This window comes from Microcaecilia unicolor, chromosome 1 (assembly GCF_901765095.1).
Source record: "Microcaecilia unicolor chromosome 1, aMicUni1.1, whole genome shotgun sequence".
Classification (NCBI taxonomy): Eukaryota; Metazoa; Chordata; class Amphibia; order Gymnophiona; family Siphonopidae; genus Microcaecilia; species Microcaecilia unicolor.
Genome location: NC_044031.1, coordinates 366314886 through 366341106, shown reverse-complemented (window position 1 = coordinate 366341106; position 26221 = coordinate 366314886). Strand labels below are relative to the sequence as shown.

Genomic DNA, 26221 nt, shown 5'->3' with positions numbered 1-26221 from the left:
CACCCAACCCCCCAAAGCACGCTCTTTCTCTTCCTCTCCCAGAGGTCGCTTTCAACCTTTCATTATTCCACCTATTAAAGACCCTAGGTTACTAGAGCTTTTAGAAAAGATGATAATCCATGGTTCAGTGCTTAATGCAAGAATTTGTTTCCATCTGCTGCAGTATATGCATACCCTTCTTCAAAGGGTTCAAGGTGTATCCAACACCTTTCACACAGACATAAGCTGCACTCACCTCAGTCTTGGCTGAAGCTGATTAGTGTGGTACAAACCTCATTCATTCTGCTTATAATATCTTTGATGATGCCTTCCAACTCTGAGTCTGTCGTCATTACCAGCTACCTGGCAGGATTAAGGGCTACAGGTGTTAGAGAAGATCTGCATACAAAATTGACTCAAGCAATTTTAACTTGAGCTATTGCCTGGGTCAGACACCTGCAAAGACAGTACCTTTGGCCAAATAATGCTGAATAATTTGATCATATAATCTAGTCAACTTTTGCAGAAAACATTTTAGTGGTATGTTTCATAACTGTAAGATATTTCTCTACAATGCAGGAACAATCCTGATCTTGGAAGTCACTTGCTTATGTGCCTGATTTAATCCGTAAACGCTGCTTACCTGAGGAAAAGCAGGCATGATGTGGGTGAATGTCATCCATGGAGCTAAGTGCGGACACTGCCATAGTGCATTGTCACTTTAAAACTTTGAGGCAGTGCCCCTACCATGCATGTGTGAGTGCCTTTCCCCCTGATGCTTGAGCAGGGGACCAGCAGTCTATCATTTTTCGTGAAGCAGAGAAGTTGGGTTTCTAATCTCTCCTCGGTGCATCAAACTTTGCCTTTTTGGTTCCTTCCCTTTTTCGGGATACTTTTTCTTCATATTCTTCTTAATCTTATTTCTTTTCTTTTTCGGCCTTTGGGGCCTCTGAACCCTGAGAGGAGGAGTAGCCTAATGGTTAGTGGAGCAGACTGAGAACAGGGAAACACAGTTTGAGTCCCACTACAGCTCCTTGTGACCCTGGGCAAGTCAGTTAACCCTCCGTTGCCCCAGGTACAAAATATGTATGTGTATATAATATGTAAACCTCTTTGATTTGTAACCACAGAAAGGTGATATATCAAATCTCATTCCCTTTCCCTTTCTTTTTCCTGGGAAGCATTGACCGTTTTCAGATACAAAATAACTCAATCTTCCTGGGCCATTGAGCCTTTTGACCTCATGTCGGCCGTTTTTCCCTCCATGTCAATGAGGGTGCCAAGTGGCTTTACGAGCTGTACTCGATGCAGTAGGACCATTTCAGGCACAGACCCCCATAACTGGTGTATTCAGTGCTTGGGTCCGGAACACTGGGACATAGCATCTGCCTGCCATGCAGGCGAGGACACAGAGTCCATATTCTTCATTAGCATCGACATCTAGCATGGCAGGAGATTCGGTACTCAATGTGGAACCTGCATCTGCGTCAGCATCGACATCAGGTGCACTGATGCAACATCGAGAGGGTCCGACACTGGACTCGGTACTTCAACCACATAAGAACTCTATGTCGTCCTCATCGGTGCTGTGTGCATCAAGGGACCTTCAGTATACAAAACCTAAGAAGTATCACCATCGTTCTCTTTCTAGGCACTCTGCCAACTCCTCCCCTGCATCGACATCCTTGATGCATGGGAACAGTGACCAACTTATTTCTCATCGAGAGCCTTTGAGGTCTTTGAGATTTCCTGCCTGCACAGACTATAATTCAGTCTACATCCACACCACTTTCTCAGCCGCTACCGAAACCTACTCTACAAGAGGAAATCTGGGCTATGCTCAAGGAGGAGTTCTCAGGGCTACTGCATACGCAGTCTATTCAGGCTTCTCTGAGGACAAGCAGGCTTATTCTCACAAGTGGGTGATGCCGACCCATGTCGCCCGGTCCGGAACTTATAACAAGTATAAGAAGAGCTTTGTGGAGTGCGAGACATGCTCCATCACACATGTGAGTGTGCCTTCCCACCCGCTTCGAGAACACGATCTCGGTTCTTTTTCTGCCGCAGTGAGGAGAGGGCGTGTTTTTAGTCTGCTCACATCACTTCGTCCAAAAGAGCTTTTTGTGCCTTCTAGCAAGTTTTTTTTTTTTCATTCTTTATAGAGTTCCCAGTTGTGGAATGCCCTTTTTTTTGTCTCTCCCTTACATTTTTAGCTTCTTTTGCTCAGTTTTAAGTTTCCTTTATTTTTCATCATCATTTGGCTGTTTTTATATCATGTCCCCTAACTCAACGCAAGCGGCGTCCTTGGGCTGCGCGGGGTCCCGTTGACACGCACACTTGACTGGCACTGCCTGAGCCATGTGTGTGTAGTCCTTCTCTGGGTTTGTTCAGAGAGCGGTGGTTGCAGGCTCCTTAATTGCTTTGCTTCCATGCACCTGTTTATGCTCTCTCTCTGCCTGGCTTCCAGGCTCCTTGATTGCTTTGCTTCCACCCACCTGGGTCTGCTCTCCCTCTGCCTGGCTTCTCTTGCTTCTCTCCTATTGGTCTTCCGGTTCCTCCTTCCCCTGCTCTTGTCCTATGGCTGTGCCCCTTCTCCCTGCTGGTCCCTGCTGATGTCAGACACCAGCACTTTATCAGCTGAGCTCTCCTTGGACTCGATGCTTTGGCTTCTACTTTGGTAGGTGTTACTTGCTCAGTAGTGTGCTTCTCCTCTTCTTCGTTGCTGACTTAGCCTGTACCTGGATTACTCTCGTGCCTGCTGCCTGCCTACTGACTCTGCCTGTACCTGGATTACTCTTGTGTCTGCTGCCTGCCTACTGACTCTGCCTGTACCTGGATTACTCCCTTGACCTGCTGCCTGCCTACTGACTCTGCCAGTACCTGGATTACTCTCTTGACCTGCTGCCTGCCTACTGACTCTGCCTGTACCTGGATTACTCTCTTGACCTGCTGCCTGCCTACTGACTCTGCCTGTACCTGGATTATTCTCTTGACCTGCTGCCTGCCTACTGACTTTGCCTGTACCTGGACTACTCTCTTGCCGGCTGCCTGCCTACTGATTTTTCCCATACCTGGATTACTCTGTTGACCTGCTGCTTGCCTACTGACTCTGCCTGTACCTGGCTCACTCTCTTGCCTGCTGCCTGTCTGGCTGTCACATTCATCACCCCACTTCCTGCTCCATCTCGTAAGCCCTGTAGGCCGCCCGCACCTAGGGGCTCAACCTCTGGGGAACGGCGGTCAGCGCAGGTGAAACCCGGGGTTGTCCGGCTGCCAAGCAGAACCTGGTCCGAGTACCGGGCTCGGCAGCGCTCTACTTGGTACAAGAACTCACAAGTCTGACATTTTATGTTTTGACTTCGGCCGGGGGGTTTCCCTTCATTTTTGCCGTGCCTTGCCCCTTTTTCAGGCACCATCGGTTCATTTAATTTAGCCGAGGAATTTGTTGGACCTGGCTGATAATTCTTCTTCTGGAGCAGGCTGAGTCACTTCACAAATTGGTCAAGCAGCAGAAGGAGCATCAAAAGCTCTTGGCCAGGGTTACTTATGACACTTTTGATGTGATATCCAGGATCTCTGCTCAGAGTATAGCAATGCTCAGACTCATGGTTGTGCATTTCTGACTTGCAGCATTCTGTTCAGCAGAGGTTGGCAGATGCCCCATGCCAGGGGGATAACCTTTTTGGAGAAAAGGTTGAGGTTGCTGACCAAATCAAAAAACATTGATACCATCTCTTTTCTCTCCTGCCAGATGCCTTCTGCATCTACTTCCTTAGCTAGGTGGAATTTTTTGCAAACCAAGGAGGAGTACCTATTACTATCAGAGGCGTAGGTACAACCCCTCAGCTTGCCAGCCTATTCAGGCTTAGCCCCAGCGTGCTCGTTCACGTCAACAGCGTGCACCTAAGGTCCCTGCTGCTCCCCAGTCAAATCAAGGGACGAGCTTTTGACTGGCTCTAGCAGAGCATAGCCGCAGTAAACGTTTCTGTCCCAGATGACTTACCAGTCAGGGGAAGGCTGAAGTTTTTCACGAAAGATGACCCCTTATAACCACTGACCAGTGGGTTCTTCAAATAGTCCGTCTCGGATATTCACTCAGTTTAAAAAAACCTTGAAATTGCCCACCGAGGGCTAATTTATTCAACTCTGAACACAGATAGGTACTTGCAAAGGAACTCTCAGCCCTTCTGAAGGCCTATGAGGTAGAACCCGTTCACCAGGGGAGGAAGGGCAGGAATTCTATTCCAGGTACTTCTTTATACAGAAGAAAACAGGGGGGATGCATCCTATCCCAGACCTAAGGGCCCTGAACAAATTCGTAGTCTGAGAAAAATTTGGTTTCCCTGGGCACCGTTCTTCCCATGATTCAGAAAAATGATTGGCTATGCTTTCTGGACTTAAAGAATGCATATACTCACATCCCGATACTTTCAGCCCACAGGAAGTATCTTTGATTTTGGCTAGGAACACATTACTTTTAGTACTGCATGTTGCCTTTTGACCTCTCTTCAGCTCCCAGGGTCTTCACCAAATGTCTACCAGTTGTTGCAGAAATCACTATGCAGACTGGGAGTCCATGTGTTCCCATATCTCAATGATTGGCTGGTGAAGAGCACCTCTTCAGATGGAGCTCAGGAGTCCACGTGGATGACTGTTCGGGTGCTCGAGCTATTAGGATTCATCTTAATCTACCCCATGTCCCATCTGCCTGTCCAATGATTGGAATTCATAGGAACCTTGCTTGTTACAGAGAAGGTTCAAGCCTACCTTCCAGAGATGAGATCGGACACTCTTGTTGCACTCGTTTCCAAGTTTTGAGCCTCTCAGCAAGTCACAGCTCGGCAGATGTTGAGATTGTTGCGCCACATGGCTTCCACAGTGTATGTTACACCCATGACATGTTTTCACATGAGATCAGCTCAGTGGACTGTGGCTTCTCAGTGGTATCAAGGCACGGGGAACCTGGAAGATGTCATCCAAGTGTCTCCAGAGCTTGTATGCTCTCTTCAGTGTTGGACCATTCAGTATAATATGAATCTGGGACTTCCATTCCAATTCTTCAGCCACAAAATGTGCTGTTGATGAATTCATTCTCCTGAGATGGGGAGCTCATGTATCTACACCCAGTGTGCTTGGTCCTCCCAGGAAAAGAATCTTCAGATCAATCTCCTGGAGCTCCAGGCGATCTTGAATGCTCTAAAGGCTTTCAGAGATCAGCTATTTCATCAAATTGTATTCATCCAAACAGTCAGGTTGCAATGTATTACACCAACAAGCAGAAGGGCATCGGATCACTCCCTCTGTGCCAGGAGGCTGTCTGGATATGGCATTGGACTTGCCATCATGGCATGTTCTTCGAGCCACTTACCTGGCAGGCAAAAACAATACTCTGGCTGAAAGACTGAGTAGGGTAATGCAGCCATACGATTGGTCTCTATATGGGCATAGCCCGCAAGATCTTCTGATCATGGGGCACCCCCTCAGTGGATCTTTTTGGTTGCTCAGATCAACTGCAAGATCCCTCAGTTCTATTCTAGGCTTCAGGCCCACAATAGACTAGTGTTGCATGCCTTCCTCCTGCATTGGGTTACAGATCTTCTGTATGCGTATCCTCCCATACCTCTTGTGAGGAAAACTTTGTTGAAACTCAAGCAGGATTCTGATCACCCCACACGCCGCCACAGATATGTTTGCTTCTTCTTTTTGAATTATCTTCCGAAGACCTGTGGAGATTGGAGTGTTTTCCCACGCTTATCACGCTGAACGAATGGTCTCTTCTAAATCCCAACATCCTGTCTCTTGCTCTCGCAGCTTGGATGTTGAGAGCCTAGAATTTGTTTCCTTGGATTTTTCAGAGGGTGTCTTCTGGGTCTTTCTGGCTTCCATGAAAAACTCCACTAAGAGGTACTATTCTTTCAAATGGAGGAAGTTTGCCATCTGGTGTGACAGCAAGGCCCTAGATCCCCTTTGTTCCCTTACATAGACCCTGCTTGAATACCTTCTACACTTGTCAGAGTCTGGTCTCAAGACCAACTCCGTAAGGGTTCACATTAGTGCAATTAGTGCTTATTAGTGTGTAGACGGTAATCCCATCTCTGGACAGGCCCTAGTTGTTCGCTTCATGAGAGGTTTGCTTTTGTCAAAGCCCCCTTTCAAACCAACACCAGTGTTATGGGATCTCAACATCGTTCTTACCCAGCTGATGAAAGCTCCTTTTGAGCCTCTGAATTCCTGCCATCTGAAGTACTTGACCTGGAAGATCGTTTTTTTGGTGGCTGTTACTTCAGCTCATAGAGTCAGTGAACTTCAGGCTTTAATGGTGGATGTACCTTATACTAAGCTTCATCCCAACAGAGTAGTCCTTTGCACTCACCATAAGTTTCTGCCGATAGTGGTGTTAGAGTTCCAATTGAACCCAGTCGATTGTCTTGCCAACATTATTTCCCCGATCTCATGCCCATCCTTGTGAAAGCAGCTTGCACACCTTGGAGTGCAAGAGGGCATTGGCGTACTACATGGAGCGGAGCAGTCCCTGCAGACAGTCTGCCCAACTTTTTGTTTCTTTTGATCCCAACAGGATGGGGGACACCATCGGGAATGCACCATTTCCGGTTGGCTTGCAGATTGCATTTCCTTCACTTATGCCTGGGCTGGGCTTGGAGGCGCATGTCACGGCTCATAATGTCAGAGCCATGGCTGCATCAGTAGCCCACTTGAGGTCAGGCTCCATTGAAGAAAGTTGCTGCAACGTGGTTTTCAGTGCACATATTCACATCACACTACTGCCTTGAGCAGGATACCCGGCGCGACGGTCTATTTGGGCAGTCAGTGTTGTAGAATCTGTTTTGTGATCTAGAATCCAACTCCACCCTCCTAGGCCCATTTTATCCTATTCCAGGCTGCGTTGTCATTCAGATTATATGTAGTTTCAGGTTTATCTGTGTTATGTCTTCGCTGTTGTGAGTCCCAGTTGACCAGTGTTTGTTGTTTTTGGTGATCCTGGATGCTAAGGATTCCCCACGTGAGAATTAATAAGCCTGCTTGTACTTGGAGAAAGCAGGTGTTCTCCGAGGACAGCAGGCTTTATATTCTTTCAGTCCCTCTCACCTCCCCTTGGAGTTGTCTCCTTTGTTATTTTTACTTTATTTTTGCTTTAGTATTAAACTGAAAAGACTACATTCTCGCGGTGGGCCAGAAGGCATGTGCGGTGGAGCATATCCCATGCTCCACAAAGCTCTTGTATTCATTATAAGTTCTGGACTGGGTGACGCATGATGGTGTCACCCACTTGTGAGAGTATAAAGCCTTCTATCGTCAAACACCTGCTACTGGTAAGTACCTTAGCTTTACAGGGTGCTTACGCCAGTCTCAGTCCACCCCGTAGATACATCCCCGCAAAACTTTAACCCATCCCCACTCATCCCCGTAAGAATTTAATGGTACATAAAAGAAAATACCTGTGAGCTCCCTCAGTCTCTCTCTGGATTTGAGCCACTGCACTGTAGGCAAGGAAGGAATGGAAGTTGAAACTTGGAACGCTCTGGTGTGCAGATGTAAGATTTGTCTCTAATTTACTGGCACTGTGTGCTGAGAGGTCACCACATGCACGCGCCAGTAGGTCAGGTGACATCCGATGCTCATGCATAAGAGCTGAGGTCTGCGCATCAGCCTGGGAGCAAAGAGGATTAATGAGTTTTATGAAGTTAATATTCTAAGCTGGTATAACTGGCAGCTCTCGAAGAAATCTATTGCATTATTGCAAACAGTTTAGGACTAATGCTGGTTTTATGTACTCTGCTTCTGAATCACTTTGATACTGTGTTTTATGAATCCGTGTGATCATGTTTTTCTGTTAACAGAATAAAAAATGTCATTATATGAAGATATTACCAACAGAAAACAGAGTCCCAGTTTTGCGACAGAAAGCAAGACGAATCGAAGAAACAGAAGGAGTAAAAATGTATACAGTAAGTTAGATATTTTATATATTGGGAGATCACTGACGTTTAAAGTGGCATCCAACATTTTTTTCCTGTAGCAAAACAATTCATTGGCCTCAATAGAAATATAGAAAAATGTAGGCAGATAAAGGCAATATGGCTTATCCAGTCTACCCATCCATGCCATCTATGATCCTATGTACTTGTCCCAAGCTCTCTTCAGTTCAGATACTGTTTTCTTCTCCACCACTTTCTGCTTATTTACAACCCAAACTTCTACTGACTTGTTTTTTCTGGAGAAAGGAAATTTTATCTTCCCTTCACATTACAAATAACTCTCCTCATGCCCTGTGATCAGAGCTGGATCTATATTTACATCTAACCCCCCTCCTGGACAACAAAGAAAAAGCCTACAGCAACCTGCATCAATTGGACCATCCAAGGATATCAGAACCAGAAACTATAACATTCATACCTGCAATCTGTGAGTTAAAAATTTATTTTAATTATATAACTCTAAAATTCTGAATCTGTTAGATTCCTTAAAACTAAAGTCAAACATCAACCCCTCTAAATTTAGTCTTCTAAGCAATTCACATAGAAGTGCCAAGTACAGCCATTTGTTTTGCTATTGCTGGAAGCCTTTGGTCTCATAGGCCTGGTCTGAATTTACAACTTTAAAAACATCTGTTCTTTTAGATTATTTAAAACCCTGCATTGCTAACTAGTAAAATTGCTGATCCAGAGGGTGAACTCTACAGGGTGGATTGCAGTGCCAGCCAGTGAAATTTTGCCTAACCAGCTTCTGACACAAAAAATGTTCCTTGGTCCCACAGAGCATGAGACTTCAAGTCTCTCAGTGGTGTGTGGGAGAGGAAACCATAATCCCTACGAACCAAAGAGAAGGCAAAAGTGCAAGCGGTCAAACACCTACATAACAGTACTTAAAAAAAATCACCCCATTGCCACACCAAAGCTACCCCTAGCACCCCCAGACCACCCTTGGGGACTATAGGACTAGTGAATGCCAGATCAGCTGCAAAGAAATCCTCGGTAATCCATGATGCCATACATGAACAGCATCTTGACATCCTAGGAATTAGTGAAACCTGGCTAGATGAAAGTGGGGGTTTACCACTGGCTGAACTATGCCCAACAGGTTTCAACATCCAACATCATCCAAGACCAGGAAGATGGGGTGGAGGGGTAACCGTCTTGATTTGGGATTCAATCAAATTGTGCAGAATATCCATCCCAGCTAAATGAATCAGAATCTCTTTTAATCCGACTTGAAGAGAAGAACCCAATCTGGTTCTCATGATATATTGAGCACCTCGTAACAACACATCTGCAAGAAGTCCTAGACCTGATTACTCAAGTGACCCTGAATTACCCTAGGCTGGTGATCATGGGAGATTTCAATCTACACATTGAAACCCCAGATACCACCACAGCTGCCTTTCTGGACACGATGACAGCACTAGGATTTACACAGGTGATCAGTTCTCCAACCCACGAAAAGGGTCACATACTAGACCTGGTATTCTACAAAGGGGTGGATATCCCAGAATTCTGGGATAACAGTATTGAAATAACAACCCTATCATGGTTAGACCATTTTCTAATTAAATTTTCCCTAAGTGACTGACTCCTGAATCAAATGGCACCTCCCAGAGTTTGGAAGGAGAACAGAGACAAAAAAAAGCTGACTGCGGAAAATTTCCTAGATGCCTTGGACTATCCACATGTGTATGAAAAGACAACTGCAGTGTCAGAACAGGTTAACATCTGGAATACACACTTAGCCAAGACCTTAGAGAAAATGGCACCATTAAAAAAGGTCTTATGCCCCAATCTCAAACGCTCACCTTGGGTTTCTCCAGAACTTTGGATCCTTAAACTTGAAGGACGGAAACTGGAAAGGAGATGGCGTAAATTTTGCCTGGATGAAGACAGACTAAACTTAAAGAAGCACATGACAAAAGTACCTCCAAGCCTTAACAGCAACCAAAAAACAGTATTTCTGTCAATGTATTGCACAGGCTTGCCAGTTCAGCCAAGCAGTTGTTCAGTATAGTAAACAGCCCACAACAAAACCAGCCTGCCCAATCTAAACTGAACTGCAATGATTTTGCTGCATACATTGCCAAGAAAATTAAAAGTCTCCACCAGGATTTTCAGGCAATCCCACCCAGTCCCTAACCAGGGGTGCACAAACTCATCCTCTCCTGACAGAGACAGATGGGGCACTTTTAACCCAATGACAGAGGAGAGCCATGACAAAATTCTAAGAGACCTTTGACCAACTACTTGCTCCCTCAACCCCTGCCCATTAAAGATAGCGAAGCAGGCAAGTATGGGCCTTATAGAAGGCGCCACAAAAATTGTGAACACCTCTCTTTCTAATGGGCAGCTACAAACATCAACAAAAATGGCAGTGGCTCGCCCTTTGCTAAAGAAAAACAACCTTGACCAGGACAAACTTGAAAGTTACCGGCCAGTATCCAGCATCCCATTTTTAGGGAAACCCATAGAACCAACAGTCTGTGTTCAACTTAATGATTGGCTAGAAAAGAGAAACCGGCTATCTGGATTCAAACCCAGTTATGGAACAGAAACAGTCCTCGTATCCCTACTAGATGATCTTCACAGAAACTGAGACAGGGGATTCACCTCAGTGTTAGTATTGCTAGATTTCCCAGCAACTTTTGACATTGTGGATCATGATTTCATGCTAGCATGACTGACAGAAACAGGAATCAATGGGACAGTGCTTGCCTGGTTCAGATCCTATCTATCAGACAGGCAACAATCCATAATGTTTGGCAGCAACTCATCACCACCTTGGACATTGACCTTCAGGGTACCACAAGGATCAATACTGTCACCTATTCTGTTCAGTATCTACCTCAAAGCCACTAGCTGAACTGATTTGGTCAATGGACACTCACTTCTACATCTATGCGGATGATATGCAGCTACTCATAATCATTGAACCTGACTTACCCACAGCCTTGAATAAACTGATTACCTGTCTAACTTCAGTTCAAGAATGGGCTAAATACAACAAACTGAACCTAAGTAAAACTGAGTTTCTCTGGAACCCTAACACAAATGGATACATACCTGACATCAAAATTCCTTTTGAGAAGTATGAACTCCCCTTCAAATCACAAGTCAGGAATCTTGGAATAAATTAGATTCAACACTTACTCTGATTCCCCAAATCCAAGCAACCTTCAAGAGCTGCTTCTACATCTAGAAGGTAAATCTTATCCTGGTTGTGCATGTCATGATAACATCAAGACTGGATTACTGCAATGCACTTTACAGCGGTCTTGACTACAAAGGGCCTGCACCAGCTCCAGTTGAATCAGAATGCAGCAGCAAGACTCATAGAAGGTTGCAAGCGACGTGACCACATCATAGCGTTTTTGCAAAAACTTAATTGGTTACCAGTACAATACAAGGTTAAATTAAAACTCGTTAAGTCTGATCTTCAAGACTCTTAAAGGAAATGGCCCTGAGTACCTGAAGAATAGGATGATCCTCTACACACTGCCAAGGTCACAAAGATCCTCTCAAGGACTATCACTAACTACACCATCTCCAAAAAACATTATATGATGTGATACCCGCAAGCGAGCCTTCTCCAGAGTAACCCCCACACTCTGGAATGCGCTGCCTGAAAGGCTTCGCTTAACACTAGACTATCTCTACTTCAGGAAGCAGGTGAAAGCTTGGCTCTTCAACCAGGTCTTTAATGGAAGAAGTAACTAACTTAGTCTCACTCACACACACAAGGAGTGACACAGGCTGCACATACTGCAGCAGGACATGTTTATCCACTCCTACCCTAGCTGAGGTAATATTAAACCATCTCTAACCTCATGTGCAACTTTCTTTAAATTAATCACCTTAGTTTCTAACTCTCTTACCTATCTATATGTTCCATCTTTGCTTTACCCTTCACTATCAATTAAAGAGTTCTATTACGTATTGTGTTGACATTGAGGCTCATTTTCAAAGCACTTAGACTTACAAAGTTACATAGGTTACTATAGAACAGTGATGGCGAACCTATGGCGTGCGTGCCATCGCTGGTCCGCCCACACTCCCTCCGAGCACCAGGCTGGCCTCCCTACCTCCCTCCAACCAACCAAGGAAGCACCAGGCCGCTCGCCCGCGCTCCCTCCCTCCCAGCACCAGGGCCCCCCCTCCTCCGAAATTTAAAAGGCGTACCTCCGGGTTAAGGCGGCGTCAGCAGTGAAAAGCGTGTTCACGTGTTCTTTGCTCGGCACGCCTTCGGCCTTCCCTTCTGTCTCTCAAGCTCTGGTCCTGCCCTTATAGGCCCTCTCCTTCTCTGCGCATATTCAACAGATTGCTAAAACCTGTCGTTTCTTCCTCTATAATATTGCCAAAATTCGCCCTCTCCTTTCTGAGCACGCTACCAGAACCCTCATCCACACTCTCATCACCTCTCGCTTGGACTACTGCAACTTGCTTCTCACAGGTCTTCCACACAGCCTTCTCTGTCCTCTTCAATCTGTTCAAAATTCTGCTGCACGTTTAATATTTCACCGAAGTCGCTATGCCCATATCAGCCCTCTTCTGAAGTCACTTCAGTGGCTCCCTATCCGTTTCCGTATATAGTTCAAACTCCTCTTATTAACCTATAAGTGCATTCACTCTGCTGCCCCTCACTACCTCTCCACCCTCCGGTCACTAGGCAAATCTCTCCTAATTGCACCCTTCTCCTCCATCGTACCTCCAGACTCAGTTCCTTTATCTCGCCATACCTTATGCCTGGAATAGACTTCCTGAGCCATTACTTCAAGCTCCATCCCTGGCCGCCTTCAAATCCGGGCTAAAGGCCTACCTGTTTGATGCTGCTTTTAATTCCTAACTTGTCACCTGCTTGTAACCTTATCTTGTCTTCCTCTCTTCAGTAGTCCCTTTTCCCTATGTGTCCTATCTGACTGTTCTACCCTTATCCCTTATTTGTCCTGTCTGCCTGTCCTGATTTAGATTGTAAGCTCTTTTGAGCAGGGACTGTCTTTTCTTCATGTTCAATTGTGAAGCGCTGCGTACGATAATATTTCCGATCTGACGAAGAAGGGCAACCTTCGAAAGCTAATCAAGAAATGTATTAAGTTATGTCCAATAAAAAAGGTATCATCTTATTTTCTTTTCCATGTTTTATTTTGTTTGATTTCTATTAATAACCTTAAGAGTGGACTAACACGGCTACCACCACTCCTCTCTTTTATAATAATCCTAAAATTTATTAGAGTAAATAAATGGTTACAATAAATATTCTTTTGAAAATTGAATTCTTATTTTTATCAGTCTAAATTTCAGTATAAGAAAAATAAAATCTCTCTCTCTGGTGTTCCTGTGTATTTCCCTGGAAGCTTAACAAAAATCTGACTACCACAAAATGTGCTTGTCAGATTACTGAAGCTTAATTTTGTCCAATCACTTAATGCCTTGTATTTTCTCTCTTACTTATCTGGTATTCTTCAACTCTGACCTAAGATCACCTTCACATAATTCTGCTTCTTTGGTAGTTTTCCCAATTATCCATCATTTGCCTTTTGTAACCTCCCTCCCTCGAATACACTCATAATTGTCCTTCCTGAAAATGTCTCTGTATTAATTCAGAGTCTTTTGAAACAGAGGTTTTAAAGTTTATGGCCCATTATTTTAGGCCAAGCAAACCTGTCTGTTAACTTGGCCCTGACAAAGCCAAGGAGACACAAGCTATAGCTATAGATCATAGATAAGGGAATAAGTTATATATGCAAAGCTGGCTGATCTGCAAAATCAAACAGCTCTATACTACACAGAGGGTGACAAAAGATCATAACTAAGTGTAAATTTATAAGTATGTGTGGCAATTCCGATGTGCAGTGATCTCTCAGCTCCTTGATTGTTAAATTCTTGAGCTCTAGAACTAAGCTTAAGAAAATGGGAGGGATTGTATGCCTAATTAATCCTAATATCTGTAGGAAGTATCTATTCAGGTGAGCAACAATGCTTTCCATCATCAAGCAGGATTGAAATCAGGTACAATGGTGACTTCCAGATTAGGGCTGCTCACATATCTTTTATATTGCTCTAAACTGAGGTTTCCTGTGACTATTGGCTCTGCTCTACACTGATGCTAGAGTAAACCTCTAGAATAGTTCCTTAACTGCTAGCCTATGAAACTGTAATAGAAACTTTTAAATGTTAAACAAAAAAAACCCACCTGTTCCTTAAACTGCCTTTTCTATATAAGCAGAGTAACATAGTAGATGACGGCAGAGAAAGACCTGTACGGTCTATCCAGTCTGATAGACAACAAGATAGACTCATATGTGTCACTTTATGTGTATACCTGACCTTGATTTGCATCTGCCATTTTCAGGGCACAGACCGTAGAAGTCTGCCCAGCACTAGCCCCGCCTCCCAACCACTAGCCACGCCTCCCACCACCGGCTCTGCCACCCAATCTCCGCTAAGCTTCTGAGGATCCATTCCTTCTGAGCAGGATTCCTTTATGTTTATCCCACGCATTTTTGAACTCCATTACCTTTTTCATCTCCACCACCTCCCACGGGAGGGCATTCCAAGTATCCACCACTCTCTCTCCGTGAAAAAATATTCCTGACATTTTTCTTGAGTCTGCCCCCCTTCAATCTCATTTCATTTCCTCTAGTTCTACCGCCTTCCCATCTACGGAAAAGGTTCGTTTGCGGATTAATACCTTTCAAATATTTAAACTTAAACATAAAGACACTGAGATTACCTATTTGTCTCTGTCTGTCTTTCTCCAAGTTTAAATGTAATTTCCCAGCAAATAAATTACCAGTGAAGTCCTGTCTTGCTCTGGAAATCCTCTCATAGCACCTCTTCTGGACAGAGAAGAACTTAAAGCTTGGCTTACTTATGTGCCTGTGCTGCTTCTATAACTCGCACTGCAATCAGTGTGACAGCAGGGCCCTTTTCAACTTTCCTCTTAATCAGTCACTATGGCTTGATTGACAAATAACTGAACACTATCATGGTGTTCTTACTTCCTAACAGGAAGACCCTTTGTAAAGGAGTCTCTGTAAAGGAATTTCTCTAGCAAATAATTTTAAAATAGGATAACACAATTATGACCCTACCTTGCTTTCTGATAGGTAGTCCTTTTATTTTAAATGGCTAAGCTATATTGCAAGCTAAAGTTAAAACTCTGAACTGAGGTTTCCTGTGACTATCAGCTTAGCTGTACACTGATGCTATGGTAACTTTTAGAATAGTTCCTTACCTGCTAGCCTATGAAACTCTAAAAGAGACATTAAATGTTAAACAAAAAAAAAACCCTCAAATCCTTAAACTGCCTTTGCTAAATAAGCAGAGTAAACTTAAAAATAAAGACCCTGAATTCCTTCTGATCTGTTTCCAGATTCGTGTGGAACAGGTCCTCCCTATGAAGATATCTTGTACCTCACACTCAAAGCATTTCTAGATAAGGGCCCTTTGTTCAGATGTATTTGGCTTTTCAAGTTCATAGAAGCTTTAAAGGCTACTATGCCCATTCTAATCTGTGTCCTGTTAGAGAATAGAGAGTTGCATGGGGACAGAAATTTCTCTCATCCTCAGTGGAATGTAACCCATACATGCCTGTATTCCATTCCAACAATGAGTCTCTTTTCATTTCCACCCGTACCCAGCAGGAATTGAAGCTTAATCCCTCTCAATCCCCAACAGCCTCCTTTTTTTTTTTTGGATGGTATTCACTATTCAAACCAGTAAGTATTCCAAGCCTCAACCTGGTGTTCCGGCTGCCTCTCTGAGTATGCCAAACCTCATTCTAGCACTCCAACTGCTTCTCTCTGTATGTTCCAAGTCTCATTCTGGTGCTCCAGTTGCCTTTTATAATGCATTACAAGCCTCATTCGGGAGTCGCCTTAGATTTTGACTACATTCCCACAGGGATCCCACAGTAACATCTTCCATCCCATGGAATCCCACAGTAACTTCTTCCATACCTGCGGGAATCCTGCGGTTCTGCAGGATTCCCGCAGTCCCCATTTCCATTCAACTTTCTATTAGAGAAGCAACAGCTTTTTATATGGCAATCACCACTAACAATTATGCCTGTATGTAAGTCAATGGGTGGCGGTAAGGTCTCAAGCTCAAAATGGATGCATGCCAATTAAAATTTTGTCGCATGTCCATTTTCGGCAAAAAAAAAGGTCTTTTTAGCAGGCGCGCTGAAAAATGGACTTGCGCGTGTCCAATACACATGCTTACAACAGTGCAGGCCATTTTTCAGCACACCTTAGTAAAAGGACCCCTTAATTTTTCTGGCTCTCAGAAGCTCAGTAGAAAAGCAGATTCCTTTGACAAGATCATGAGGCTTGATACCGTGAGACCAACCCAAAACTTTCTGGTGCCAATGGCTCTAGTCCGCAGTTAGAGGAGTTGTGTCAGGGAAGTAGGGATCTTGCTGGAGGATTTGCAGCTGAAGCCAGGTGAGGCACGACGAGTCCAGCTAAAACAAAGAGGACTCCATTTTTTTCAGCTTTTTCTTCCTCTGCTACTTTATGCTCAATGTTGAACCAAAGATGGTGAATGTGGGAGGGGCACATATGAGAGAGAGAGCAATGGGTGATGGCTTGGGGTGGGCACGTAGAGAGAAAGAGAGAGAGAACGGGTGAAGACGGGGGGCACATAGAGAGAGCAAATGGGTGACGGCATTGGGGGGGCCCCACATATGTGATTCTCAGAGAGTATGTGCAGCGTATGCATCCATTCGTGTTTTGGCCCGCCAAATGTTATAAAATGTGGCCCCCAATAGAAAAAGGTTGGACAATACTGCTCTAGATGATAATTAACAACATGCTATTGCAGAAGTTTCTCCCGTTCTAAAAGTTGGTTCCAATTGTCAGGTAACCATAGGAAGGCCAGCATATGATTTTTTGCTAAACCTTGACAGAAAGAGGGCGTATGAAGCAGGCTGTACCTCTGCAACCAAATCAACCTTCTATTTTTGTCTGTCTCAGCAGTCATAGCTAGTGTCCTTCCAGACTATACATACTGCCTTACCTGTAGGATGTCTGGTACAATTCTTACTTTAGCAGTGAAAAAAAGATCACAGCAGGTTCCAGGGTTCTCAACATTATCGAACTGGAGTACCACTTCAAGTTTCAGTCTTTGCTGTCAGATTGACTTCAGATTTGGTTTCAGATACCTTACTCATGCTTGCTTGTTCCAAGAAATCGCACGCCTTTTCCAGTCAAATGCAATAGAACCTATTCAGGAAAGGACGTGTGGCGTCTATTCCAAGTACTTCTCAATTCCCAAGAAGGATCACGTTTTAAACCTTAGATACCTTAGCTTGTTTCTATGCAAGGAAAAGTCTAAGATTCCACTGTTCTCTCCATCCTTACCTACTTGACAGAGGGAACCTGGCTGTGCTTTCTGGATCCTGATTCATTCCTGTTGCAGAAAATGTTTTCACCTCCTTCTGCATCTTGGTTATTACCAGTGAAAAGTCCTTCCCTTCAACCCCTAACAGTTTTCATCAAATGCCTCATGTGGTGACTGCTCACCTGCACAACAGGGACAGTCAGTATTTCCATTCTTCAGTGACTGACTTCTGTCAGCTTCCTTGCTAGATCTGGCTCTTGTCCTCAAAGATAAAAACAATTTTTCTTTCAGGTCCTGCGGCTTGTCATTAAACTTGATATCACCCTTCAACCTGCAAATAAGATTTTGCTTGTAGGAGCTATTGGGGACACAGTTCAAGTGAAAGCTTTTCTGCTACAAGGCTGATTACAAAAATTAATGTATTGTCTTTGTGGTGGCTACTTGTAGAGCCATTTAGCTGCAGCGGTCCTTGTCATGTGGCTGCCTGAAATGAGAAGGTTACAAAAGAATTTCAAATTCCAATGGAATAAACACATGTCACTTCAGATTAAGCTGCAGAGGTGGGTGTCCAAATTGAGCTTGATCAGAGCTGTCTTTTCACCACAAGAATACCACTCTGTTCTCATAGTGGATGCTTCCAACACCAGTTGTTGAATGACTGCTCCATATCAATTACTTGTAGTTCTGGGCAACATACTACTCCATCAGAATGCTCAGATATTATCTTTCAGATGACTTGGTTTTTATTCAAATGGGCAAGTAGTTTCCATGTTGTGTTTACAGGTGAGGAGGAATAGGTTGCCATGAAGCAGCATTAATTTGGACTTTGTGATTTTCAGTCATATACTAATTCAAGATATTTACATTCTGGACCAGATAGCTGACAGGTTTAGTAGAGGTCTTCAATTCCATGAGTGGTCTCTGGACTATAAAATCCTACAGATCATATTTAAACATGAAGAGCTCAAACAGACCTATTTGCCAGTAGAGAGAATGGTAAAAGTTACTTCCTCTGATCTCCAGTGTATCCATCTTCAGATTGGCTAACAAGGGACGTGTTGGCTATAAACTGAATCTGGCTTATCCTTCCATCTCTTTAATAGCAAAAGTCTTACACAGTTTTCAAAAAAAGGTCCAGCATAATGATTCTCATTATACTATACTGGCCTTCTTATCAAACACTCATAGTCCTTCCTTTTTGCAGGCTTCAAATATTTTTATGACTGATAACATAGAACTAATTTTCTCATTTACATGATATTCTTGTGGTAGCAAACGTCCACCCTGGACCTGTTTACTGTCCAAAAAATGTTTGACTACAGTTTCTTGTTAGCTTGAGGATCATCACTTAGTCTTGAATGTTAGTAAAACAGTGGTCTGTTGGCTTGCAGGTCATGTGGATAGGCCTACAATAATTCCCACCTTATGTGGTAGTCCTGTAAAACTGGTAGATTGCTTTAGTTATCTGGGAGTCATAATTGACCATAAATTATGTTTCAATGAGCAGGACTCTTCTGTTGTCAAATGAGGTTTTTATATCTTTTGTCAACTATACTCCTTAAAGTACCTATTTGCACTCTTTAATATAGTCTTTCCTCACCTCTTGATTGGATTATGGAATGTGATTTATGCTGGAATTTCAAGCAACAGTCTTAAATGTTTACAAACGTTACAGAACATGACCTGACTATACAGCCTCTCTGTTCTGACATGCAGAAGAGGACATAAAAAGTCAGAGACTCAGTGCAAGAAACTTTTAGTGGTGGTCAATCAAATTCAGCAATAGGTCCCTATGGCTGGCAGAACTACATTGGACACTGGGGGCGTACTGGCATCGAGGAGGTCTTCCCCTGCCTCGCATTGGGCACTGGGAGGGCTCCATCGGACCGACATACATCAGACCTGTCACTGAGGACATCAGGATTCAACATTGTCATGTATCAAGTGAAGGAGCATTGATATTGGTCCCGTTCAAAGAATGGTGCCAGGAGCTCCAGGTCATTGTTGCTGTCCAGTACCTGAGGAGTGTTGGCACCGAGAGGAGATGCAGTCGGTGCTGATGTGCAGTATCCTATACACCAAGACCAACCTTCGATTTTGGCTCTGACACAACTCCACCTTTACTATGCCGGCCTCTTAGGAAAGGGAGAGGTGCCAAGCCCATGCTGCAAGTGAGAAGTTGGAGCAGATCTTTGGTGCAGTGCTGAAGTTTCGAGGGCATCGATGCCGACCATGGGCTATGCCCCAACCAATCCTTGAGGGTCCATGCCTTGTCATCTGTGCACTGACTTTAGACTAGTAGCCTGAGGCAGACAAACAGACGCTGCCTACTCAGGAGGAGTACTGTGTTGAGTCTGACTCAGACACGTTCCTGGGTGTCTGAAGTTGAACCAGAGGAGGTCTCTGAGGAGGGCACTCTTGGTCTACCATAAGACCTCTCCCCAACTCAGGAAAGGAGAAAGCCCCCACCAGAGTCTATCCATTTTGATTTGGAGACTGAGGGACGAGCTCAGTGCCGAATGTTGTATGTCCTTCGACTATGAAGATCCTCCCTGTGGAGGCTGTGACCGTTCCTATGCATGACATCCTTTGGCAAGCATAGATGAAGAATTGGGAGCCCCTGTCTCTGTGCAGCTAGTACTCTAGTAGAGTGGACTATATGTACAGAGTCCAAAAGGGTTTCCAGATTCGAGAAGTAACGCTGCCCCACCAACTCTAATGTGGTTGAATCTGCTCTCAAGAGAGCTAAGGGTTCTAGTACCCACACCTCGATATCCCTTTGGAGTCTTTTGGGAGAAAGGTTTACCAGGCCTCTATATTTGTGTCCCACATACACTCCTACCATCTCTACTGATCATCTACGAACCCCGTGCATTAGTAACCAGTAGAAGGTGCCAAAAGCATTGGGGCCCAGGCAACCTATCATGCTTTCAGTGTGGCATCTGGGATTTCTGCATTAATTATTGCATTCTCAGACCTAGAACCAGTGGTTCAGGAAAAACAGGCAGACATCCCTTGCTGAGAGAAGTCTGCTTGGGGACAAAAGTGGAGGGGGGTTGCAGATCTCATCAGAAAAGGACTGATACCATGAATCTCACTCTTGGCCCACTCCTTCTGCAACCATCCACTTCTTGGAGTTTTTTCTGGCAGAAACGCCAAAGGAGTCCTACTCTCAGAAGCATAGGTATACTCGCTGTGCTCATCCTTCCCAGCAGTCCCAAGGTCCCACTCCAGACCTAGGCAGCAGAGGCCCCAAAAAGCCCAGTCAGCTCCCAGTCAAAGCAAGCATGAGCTTTTGACTGGCTCCAAGAGAGCATAGCTGCAATAAAGGTGACTGTCACAGATGACTTTCCGTTTGGTGAGGCTAAATCTTTTCCACACAGGTTGGTCCTTATAACCCACGACTGGTTGGGTTCTTCATATAGTCTGGCCTGGAGTTACACCCTAATTGGTGGTCGGGTACCTCCAAATTGCCACCATGAGCGTCAAAGTTCAACTGTCAGACCAGGCTGCACTTGCAGATGAACTCTTATCCCTTCTATAGACCCATGCATTCAAGCCTATACTACCTGGAGAAGAAGGAAGGATTCTATCTAATTACTTCCTCATGTCCAAACGATGGGAGGATTTCATCCATCCTAGACGTAAGGGCCCTGAACAAATATCTGTTCAAAGAAAAGTTCAGATTGGTTTCCCTTAGAATCCTGCTCCCCCATGATTTAGGCAAACGATTGGCTATGTTCTCTGAACTTTAAAAGAATGCTCACACCCACAAACAGGTTCATGTCACATCAAGGGGGCACACAATGAAGTGTCTCCAGTGTATAATTTTTTTTTTAATTTTTGTTACATTTTGTACCCCGCTGAAGCTCTGGAATTAATTCATTGTCAGAGAATACGATAAAAACAGTTAGTGTAGCAGGGTTTAAAAAAGGTTTGGCATGTTCCCCAAAGAAAAAGTCCATTAAGGTGGACTTGGGGAAAAATCCACTACTTGTTCCTTGGATAAGCAGCATAGTATCATTTTACTCTTTTTGGGATCCAGCCAGGTATTTTTCACCTGGATTGATACTGGGGTTGATTGACTTTTTGCTCTCTCCCAGTACAGCAGTAATTAAGTGGTATAAATAAATTTATATAGTTTTATGTGTGAATAAATCGTCACTAATGGAGGAAGCAAAATGTAGTTAACTTTCTTTGGGTCTGAAAGGGTTTAGACCAAGTGGAGGCAATATTAGGACAGGTTTCAAAGGAATTTGCCCAAGTAGCTAAATAGTTTGGCAAAGTTTGCTGACACTGAACATTTCTCTTTACTTAGTATGAACATAAGTGCATTTTTTACCAGTAGACCTCTCCACTCCAGCCTAAATGGACTGTTGCCACAAGAGATGTAAAAACACATACATGCACACATGCATACACACTCATGCTCTTTGGTCACATACTTGGCATGCACAAGCCTGCATTCTTGCATTTCAGTCACATTCTTGCATTCTTGTCACTTTCAAACAGACACGCCCACACTGCCTACCATCATGTAAAGTTCTTGCAGTTGCTGGCTGCCAGCTGTTTTTCTCAGCCTGCTGCAATAGACCCCTCACACTTCCCCATTACTCTTATATTTTCTCCTTCTCAACACCCCTCCCCAACACTTTCTGGCTAAACTGGCTGCATGCAGTTCTCAGGCTCTCTCAACAGCCTTTTTACAACTTGGAAGATATAATAGGGCAATTGGAACTTCCCACAGCTCACTCCTTTCTTAATGACTGAAGGAGCCTTCCATTTGACTGGATCCTACCACTGGAAGCAGGCAGAGTAGCTTACTCATGAAGATTAGAGAAACATAGAAAGCTAAATTCTGAAAAATATCCAGGCCACTTTCATTGTTGTTCTGGCTTCAAGATGGTTAATTTATAGATCTGTAGAATCCTGAAAGAATCCTGATAGATGGCAGTCCTAAGCGCATCTGAGGTTGCTACACCCCCTTAACTTTTAAGCTCTAGGCATGTGTCTAGTTAGGAACCACTGAGCATGGAGTTCTCCCGCTACTTCAAGGTTGAGGAAGAGCAGGATTTTGTTTCCAGGTAAATAAGAAAAAAACCTGAAAAATTCCATCGTTTTTTTCCTTTGCTCATGCACCTTAGGGGCCTTGAACAAATTTCAAGGTGATTTCAGATATGAAGGCTGTTTCAGCACATACTGTATAAAAATACATCCAGTCACAGAAATTTTCATATTTATAGTGGAGGAGAATCAGCGTCAATATGCATATTATTCTTCAACTTAGTATCAGCTCACTGTGTTTACAGAATGTTTGTTGGTTGTTGCAGACAGTATTCCTATGCATACTAATAGTTCATATGTTTCTGTACTTGCTTAATTAATTGGGCAAGTGTACATTCTTGGTGAGGGTGAAGGAATACATCCACATAATTTTCTAGGGTGTTAAACTAATCTCATCACATCATGTTAAGTATGGATATCTAATGTAAATATGTATTATTTCAGCATTGTAGTTCTGATTAGTTTATAGCTTTCACTAAAGAAAATATTCATGAGGTGAGCCTGATTTTCAATGATGAGTTAAACAAAAACAAATCGTTGTTTTGGTTTTTGTTTTTGTTCTAGATTGTTGAGCATCCTATGAGGTTTGTTCCACCTGTCCGATCTGTAGAAGAAGGGAAGTTAGGACAAAGCAAACTGGGTGAAATGTCCCAAGGCTTATACTGAGACTGTTACTTTGTCAGTATTTTTGTTGCTGAATTACTGAGGAACTTGGTGGGGGGGGGTGGGGGGGGGGGGGGAGTATGATTGTTTACAGATAATACAAAAACCTGTAAGTCCTGAAAACACAGACCCTCCATTGAGAAGCTTAAAAAACTTAGGTGGCCAGCATTTATGCTGACTCCAAGCCCAAAATGTAATTATTAGAGGGAAGAAGATACAATGATTATCATTTATCGATGCTTGATATACTGCCTTTCAAGATCAATCAAGGTGGTTTACAGTTAAAAACAAAATAATGTTAGGAGGCTACAATTCAATAGGAATGGTAGACAGCAGAAAGGTATTATAGCAGAAGAAGAAGACAGAAAATCTGTAACTCAAGAAACATCACCAGTCCCTTGTGTCTGGAAAGGTTTGACTGAATAAATAGGATTTCACAAAGCAGATCTGAAATTGGGATAGGTGAGTTCTGCTCAGAAAGAAGCGGGAAGGGAATTCCAAAGGAATAGAGCTGTACAGAAAAAAAAGCACTAGTGGATTCTAATTTGGCTCACCAATACTGAGGAAGGGACAGGTGACACTTCTAGGCTGAACGAAGAGCACGGGGAGGATAACAGGGAGTTACTGGAAGAGTACAGGTAAGAGGTATAGTGTATCAGTGGTGTGCTGGAGCAGGCTTCTCACAGGCTCTCAAGAGCCGGTTGTTAAGTTTTTAAGAATTTTGGGAGCCGGTTGTTAAAGTAGGGCTCTCCATGGCTACTTTAACAACTGGCTCCCAAAATGTGGGCTTGGGCCCCCTGCTGAATTCTCTTTTACTTTGCTGGTGGTGATGCTGAGCCCTGCCAGCCAAGTAAATAGACTGCTGCTGCTCCCCACTCCTTGTTTCCAGCTCTGAGCAGCAGGCTGGGACTTCTCCAGCATGTTTGAGAAGTTTCAGCATGCTGCTCAGAGCAAGATGTTGGGAGTGGTGGCAGTCCATTTATTGACTGCCAGAAAAGGTATGCCTAGCGTACCCGCACGAAGGGAGGGAGGAGAGAGAGGCAAGTGTTGCCGGTCACCCCTGGCCCTTCCAACTGCAGATCTGGCTACGGTCCCGAGAAAGAGCCTGTTGTTAAAAATTACCAGCACACCCCTGAGTGGTATCGAAAGTCTTATGTGTTAGAGTCAAGATCTTGTGTTGAATGTGATACATAATTGGAAGCCAATGGTGCTTGAACAGAAGGGGAGTAATAAGGTCAAAGTGGGTAGCATGGGAAAGCATTTTTGTTAAAGTTTTAAGTTTACACAAAATACCTACAACTACCAAAAGAGTGCCAAACGAAACAGATATATCATCGTTCATCAGATTATGCTATGAGCACAGGACATACCATGAACAAGCTATAGTGATGAACATGAAAGCTATAGCGTTCTCCCCCCCAACCCACCCACTAACACCCCTCCCCCACCCCCTTGAGAGAGAGAGACAGCTGGAAGTAGCCACTGGAAGAGGTGGCACAGCTGAGTCCAACCATTGTTCATAGCTGTCCCAGATACGGTGATGAGAGCAGTTTATTTCTTTTAAGTGCTGTCAGTTAGATATCAAATGAATATGGTTCAGTTTAGCTATCAAAGCTGAGCAACCAGGAGGTACAGTGGCAGATTTCCATGCCCTAGCTACTATTAGACGCCCAGCAGTGACCATCGTGTGCACCAGTTTCCTCTTGTTGGGGGGTAGTTCCCGAGGACCAATATTGAGTAAGTGGGAAACATTTAACTGCTGTATTCTGTACTGATTGAAGACATTTCAGGAGGAAGGACTAAAGACCTTTATAAGTGATATTGCGGTAATCGAGGCTTGATGCTATCAGGGCATAGAGAAGGGTGGCATAGGATGAAATCATTTAGATATGCACGCAGCGAGGTGAATGTAGAAAAGAGCAAGAAAACTCGATTACTGAAGCGATCTGGTTTACTGAATGAGAACTGTAAATCTAGGAGAAATCTAAAGCATTTTACCAAGCTCAGTGGGTTATGGTAGGATAAGGAGTGACAGAGATAGAGTAAGCGGCCAACTGGTAAGCCAGGTTGCTACTGTCTTAGAAAGGTTTAAGGATCAACTGTGGGAGCAAAGGCCAGGCACTCACTGATTTCAGACAGTTCTGAAGGTTAGAGAGGTCTGGTGAGTGGGGATCATAAGATGACACAAGAAGGATGTCATCTGCATTAAAAGTAAGCTGAAATAGAGAATTCCTGAATAAGGGTTACCAGGGAACTCAAAAAAAAATGTTGAAAAGGAGAGGTGTCTGCATCGACTTTTGGGGGATACTGCAGGAGAGAGTGGAAGGCATAGACACTGAAATGGACAAGGAAATGGAGAATGAATGATCAGTGAGAAAAGATGTAAACCATTGTTGATGCCCCTGTATAAGTCGTTGGTGAGGCCCCATCTAGAGCATTGTGTTCAGTTTGGAGGCCGTATCTTGCTAAGGATGTAAAAAGAATCGAAGCAGTGCAAAGAAAAAGCTACGAGAATGGTATGAGATTTTGCGTAACAAGACGTATGAGGAGAGACTTGCTGACCTGACATGTATACCTTGGAGGAAAGGAGAAACAGGGGTGATATGATACAGACGTTCAAATATTTGAAAGGTATTAATCCGCAAACGAACCTTTTCCGGAGATACGAAGGCGGTAGAACGAGGGACATGAAATGAGTTGAAGGGGGGGCAGACTCAAGAAAAATGTCAGGAAGTATTTCTTCACGGAGGAGTGGTGGATGCTTGGAATTGCCTCCCCGCGGGAGGTGGTGGAGGAGGAAAACGGTAACGGAATTCAAACATGCGTGGGATAACATAAAGGAATCCTGTTCAGAAGGAAAGGATCCTCAGGAGCTTAAACCGAGATTGGATAGCAGAGCCGGTAGTGGGAGGCGGGGCTGGAGGTTGGGAGGCGGGGTATAGTGCGGGAAAGACTTATACGGTCTGTGCCAGAGCCAGGGTGGGAGGCGGACTGGAGGTTGGGAGGCAGGGATAGCGCTGGGCAGACTTATACGGTCTGTGCCCTGATGAGCACAGGTACAAATCAAAGTAGGGTATACACAAAAGTAGCACACATGAGTTGTTTTGTTGGGCAGACTGGATGGACCGTGCAGGTCTTTTTCTGCCGTCCATCTACTATGTTACTATGTA

At 44.1% G+C, this 26221-nt stretch overlaps 1 protein-coding gene across 2 annotated transcripts in view; it reads left to right on the top strand.

Annotated features, from left to right (window-relative positions):
* The window catches only part of LOC115474405 (uncharacterized protein DDB_G0271670-like), a 655547-nt gene that overhangs the window by 235724 nt on the left and 393602 nt on the right, over window positions 1-26221 (top strand). For both annotated transcript variants that reach the window (XM_030209864.1, XM_030209856.1), the window contains exons 7-8: window positions 7839-7946; window positions 22953-23004. In XM_030209864.1, coding sequence (XP_030065724.1) covers window positions 7839-7946; window positions 22953-23004 — 160 coding nt within the window. The remainder of the gene's footprint in view (window positions 1-7838; window positions 7947-22952; window positions 23005-26221) is intronic.